A 4,431-nucleotide genomic window follows, 5' to 3' on the forward strand; every position below is an offset into this window, starting at 1 on the left:
ACTCCTCCTCCTCGGGGCCCAATCCAGCTCAGGGCACATCCCCAAATCTCAGCATCGCTGTCCCTGAGGATGAGCCCCAAGGTTCTTATCATGCTCCCTCCTTGGAGGGAGTGCCTGGTTTTGAGTGGTTGATGCCTCTAAAAATGTTTCTCCTAAAACTATGTTAATCCTCTGCCATGCCCAGGGTGGGCTGTTGGCTCTGGCTGGGGGAGGGTTCAGCTGCTCTCCCGCACACAGCAGTGACCTGGGGGTAATTCAGGGCAGCTGATCCCTGCCAGAGCCCCCCTGGGATGTCCACAAGGAAGGGGAGAAGCTGGGCTTTGGCTGCCAAAATGCAGAGAGGGTTATCCCAGTTGGGGCTGGGATTTGGGGGCTGGCAGTGGTGTTCAGGATGCTCTGTGGCAGCTGCCTTCCTGGTGCTGCGGTTTAACTGGTCACTGAGCAAAGTCGAAGGCAGCGACACGGCACAACGGAGACGTGGGATTCTCTGCAGGGCAGCAGCGTCCTGTGCTTGAGGCTGCTCCCAATTTTGGGGTCGGGATTGCTCTCTGTGCTCACCTGTCTTGTTCCTACCCTCTGAAAGGGCTTTTCTTGATAATACACATATACCCACGGGATGTTTTGCTTAATCTCTCGTCTCTCCCACTCTGCAGAGCCCATGCGGGCCCCCAAAGGCTTGGCTTTCTCCGAAATCCAGTCCAGGCAGCTGACGTTGCAGTGGGAGCCGCTGGGTTACAACCTGACCCGCTGTCACACCTACACCGTCTCGCTCTGCTACCGCTATTTCGTGGGCACCGGTCACAACCAAACCTTCCGGGAGTGCGTGAAGATGGAGCGGAACGCCAACCGCTACACCATCAAAAACCTGCTGCCCTACAAGAACATCCACGTCAAGCTCATCCTCTCCAACCCCGAGGGTCGCAAGGAAGGCAAGGAGGTCGTATTCCAGACAGATGAGGATGGTGAGTCTGCTCTGAAAGGGGCATCATCCCCAGGAATAGGATCCCATGGCTGGCTGAGCTGCATCAGGGCACAGTGCACATCCCTGGTTCACGGCCAGGGACATGATGGGGATAACCCCTGCAGCCCCAGGGTTGTGCCAGGGCAGGCGAGAAAGGGGCAGTGATGGTGGCTGGGGAAGGGAAATGCTGGGGGAGGCTTGAGGGGGCTGAGGGAACTGGGTGAGGACGTCCTCGTCCTCTGAGCAGACCTGTCAGCCAGTCCTGGCCTGATGGAGTGTGCGAGAGCTTGGCTGGTGCTCGGCTCAGCGGTCGTCCTCGCTCATCCCTTAGTGTGGAACCAAAGCCTAGCAGCACTAATAATAGCAATTAAACCAAGTAATGCTTTACACTTGGGTAGCATCTTTCATCTGCTCGGTCACTGATAAATTCAGCATTGCTGTATTTCTGGGAGAGCACCGTTAGCCAGAGCCTGGTGCAGCTTTGCTCCGCTTCCCCAATGCTCTTCACCAGTTCAGTTTGCTCTTGGGTGGGTTTCAGTTGTGCAAACGAGCTCTGTGGCTGAGTGCATGTTGATCAGGGCTTTCTGGCCCTGGTTATTTCCCAGCAGTGTTGCTCCTGAGCCAGCTGAACTGTTTCTTTTCTCCCTGTCCTGGCCATACCCTGAGGCTGGGTCCCCACCACCGGCACCCGAGCGGGGCTGGTGTCCTCGCTGTAGGCTCCAGCGTTGCTCCAGGACTCCTGGGTTTAGCATCTCTTGCTCCTGCCCAGCCCTTCCCTGAGGATATCGTGGAGCTGGGGCCACCAGAGAGGTCTCCCAGGTCTGGTTTTGCCCTGAACTACATTCCCTGGCTGCAGCTCTCTGTCAACAGGGCGCTCAGGTCATTTTGGGTTTTGGACATCCAGTGAACGTGGCAGGAGGTTCAGGGCAGAGCTGGCTCCGTGTCTCCGGCGCCACCCCTCACCAACAGACCTTATCCAGGGCTGGCATCTTCTGCCAACGGCTCCTCCTCCTCACCTCCGCTTCGCTGCCCCATCAGCGTCTCCTCTGTGTGCTGTGATGACTCGGCTGCCTTGAGGACCGCTGGGCAGCCCCCAAAAGCTGCTGCTCTGATGCCTGGTCCTGGTGGGACAAGGGGTCTCATCTGGGTCCGTGGAGGGCAGCGGTGGTTGGGAATTGCCTGAGGTGCAAGGAGCTGCTGTGCCTCCGGGGTGGGTACTGGCTGCTGGAGCATCCCTGGCTCTCACAGAGTTACTGGCACTTACTGTTACACAAGAACATAATTAATCTCCGAAGCACTTTTTTAGCATCAAGAAACAGCAATTAAGGTGGAAGAGCTGGTAATTGTGAAGGATCTGGCCAGCTCCAGAGCCCTTGGACAAGCCCCGAGGAGAAGCCTGCCGTGAAATCCCCTTGCGTGGGACTCGCCTGGATTTGGGACCCGCGGAAACGTGCAGCTTTTGTGCCTGGGATGCTCATCACTCCCCTTTCCCAGGCTGGAAAGCAAAACCTGCAGAGCTGGAGCGGAGCTGGGAGGGTCTCCGCATCCCATTTTTCTCTCTAAAGCCTGAATTTGGCACCTTTCTCTGCGCATCAGCGCTTTGAGCATCCCCAACCCTGAGCCTGCCTGACCCGGGGACACCCACCTTCACGCTCCTGATGGTTTATTCTCCAGCTGTAATTGTTTCAGCCGTTGTCACTGTGCTGTGACTGCTCCAGCTGTTTTCTTACTGAATATTAATACAGGAGCTCCAGATGTTTTTTTGCTATGCTTTCCTTACTCCAACTGCTTTCCCCTATGCCTCGATTACCCGGGGCTTGTGGCTTCCCCCTGGGATTGAGCTCAGGGCTGTGTGTACATTCAGGCTCGGATGGGGTCAACTGGTGGATGTAAACCTACCTATGGATATGCTGCAAATATTACATGTGCCCCATATAGATCCGGGGCAGGTCAGTGACCTACAGCTGGAAATTTTGGACCATGTCTGCACAAAACGATGAAACTTGCTCCTGGGTACCTGTGTACCTGCTTTGGTGTGTGGGGGGAGCCCGTTCTCTCCCTTGCAGGCAGGGTGTGTGCAGTCCCACCCAGAACTAACATATATAAATACATAAATAAATATATTTGTGTATATATGGATGGCAGGGGGGCACACACACACCTGGGAGCTGTCGTGTACCTCTGCTTTTCTCCATCTGGTGCATGCACAAGCACATGGTGCCTGTACCTCTCTCTCTCTCTAAGAATATATATACTATGTATTTATAAAAATGTATATATAGGTACATACATTCCTGCCCTAAAGGCTTCTGTAATTCTCTGCAAATTTAATAAGCACTTTGTGTACACGTGTAGGACACATTGCCTCTGATTTAATTAACTTGTAAATCAAGTGGAAATTGTGTATTTGCATGGTGGGAAGCGCGCGGAAGGTGATCCCTCTCTCTCGGTCCCGTAATTAGATCTGAACAAAAGCTGCAAAAAAAATCAAAATAGAGGGGAAGAGCTGCCATCCCACCGCAACTATAGGGTGCATGTTTTGGGTGCCCGCACCCTGAGAGGAAAATTCTGCTGGTGAATCGTGGTCTTTGCTGAGCCATCGTCTCTCCTTGCTGCCCGCCTTGGGTCAAGAAATCCCTGGGAACGAAGCGAATATTGATCCCTGTACTGTCGATGGCTGTTATTTGCTGTTAATTTTGGGTTTGGTGTTAATTAGAGGGGAAGGTTTGGGCGTGTCGAGCCCCGTCTGTCATTGCTCACTGGGGGAAGCGCCGGTAGCGTCTCCCGTGGGTGCAGGGGGATCTGGAGAGGGGGAGATTTGGGTTCTATGGGAAAAGGGAATTTTAATTCCCTTACCTTGCGTTGCTGAACTCAGGCGAGCTCCGCCAGTGACTTTGTGCTGCTGGAAAAGGCTTGCGATGGCAGAAACGCTCCCTGTGGGGGTTCATGCCGTGGCGTGGGGACCTCCCCCCGACCTGTGGCAAAGTGTCACCGGTAGACCTGGGAGCATCATTGCCCTGGGGACCTGCCAGTCCCGTCCAGGGGCACGTGGCCAGAGCTGGGTGACGTGGCAGAGGGGACGCGGCTGCTCAGTCACGGGGGAGAGCTGCTGCAGCTGCCCGGGAAGGTTTGCTGGAGGATTTCTCCTTCCAGCCGGGTTTCTTGCCGCATCCAAGCGTGTCTCCTTTCCTTCCCCAGTGCCTGGCGGCATCGCCTCGGAGTCCCTCACCTTCACCCCGCTGGAGGATATGATATTTTTGAAGTGGGAGGAACCGGTGGAGCCCAACGGCCTCATCACGCAGTATGAGGTACGTCCCGATCGGCTGGCGCACCCGTGGGGTACCCCTGGGGACACGGGAGGGTCCCATTGTGGGGGGATGTGGTGGTGATTAAGGGTGGCTGCAGACTTATTGCTGCTCGTTTGGGGCATGGATCCAGCCTGCGATCGCTCTCCTGCTCTAGGCCGGGCC

The 4,431-nt window shown here is 55.5% G+C and overlaps 1 protein-coding gene across 1 annotated transcript in view; it reads left to right on the forward strand.

The window, feature by feature from the left end:
• Positions 1 to 4,431, forward strand: part of PTPRU (protein tyrosine phosphatase, receptor type, U) — a gene marked incomplete at its 5' end in the record, with an annotated part of 35,190 nt that overhangs the window by 1,969 nt on the left and 28,790 nt on the right. The window contains 2 exons of the mRNA XM_009876065.1: positions 654 to 962; positions 4,160 to 4,269. Of these exons, the coding sequence (XP_009874367.1) occupies positions 654 to 962; positions 4,160 to 4,269 (419 nt within the window). The remainder of the gene's footprint in view (positions 1 to 653; positions 963 to 4,159; positions 4,270 to 4,431) is intronic.

Source organism: Apaloderma vittatum, unplaced genomic scaffold (genome assembly GCF_000703405.1).
Source record: "Apaloderma vittatum isolate BGI_N311 unplaced genomic scaffold, ASM70340v1 scaffold24139, whole genome shotgun sequence".
Taxonomy (NCBI): Eukaryota; Metazoa; Chordata; class Aves; order Trogoniformes; family Trogonidae; genus Apaloderma; species Apaloderma vittatum.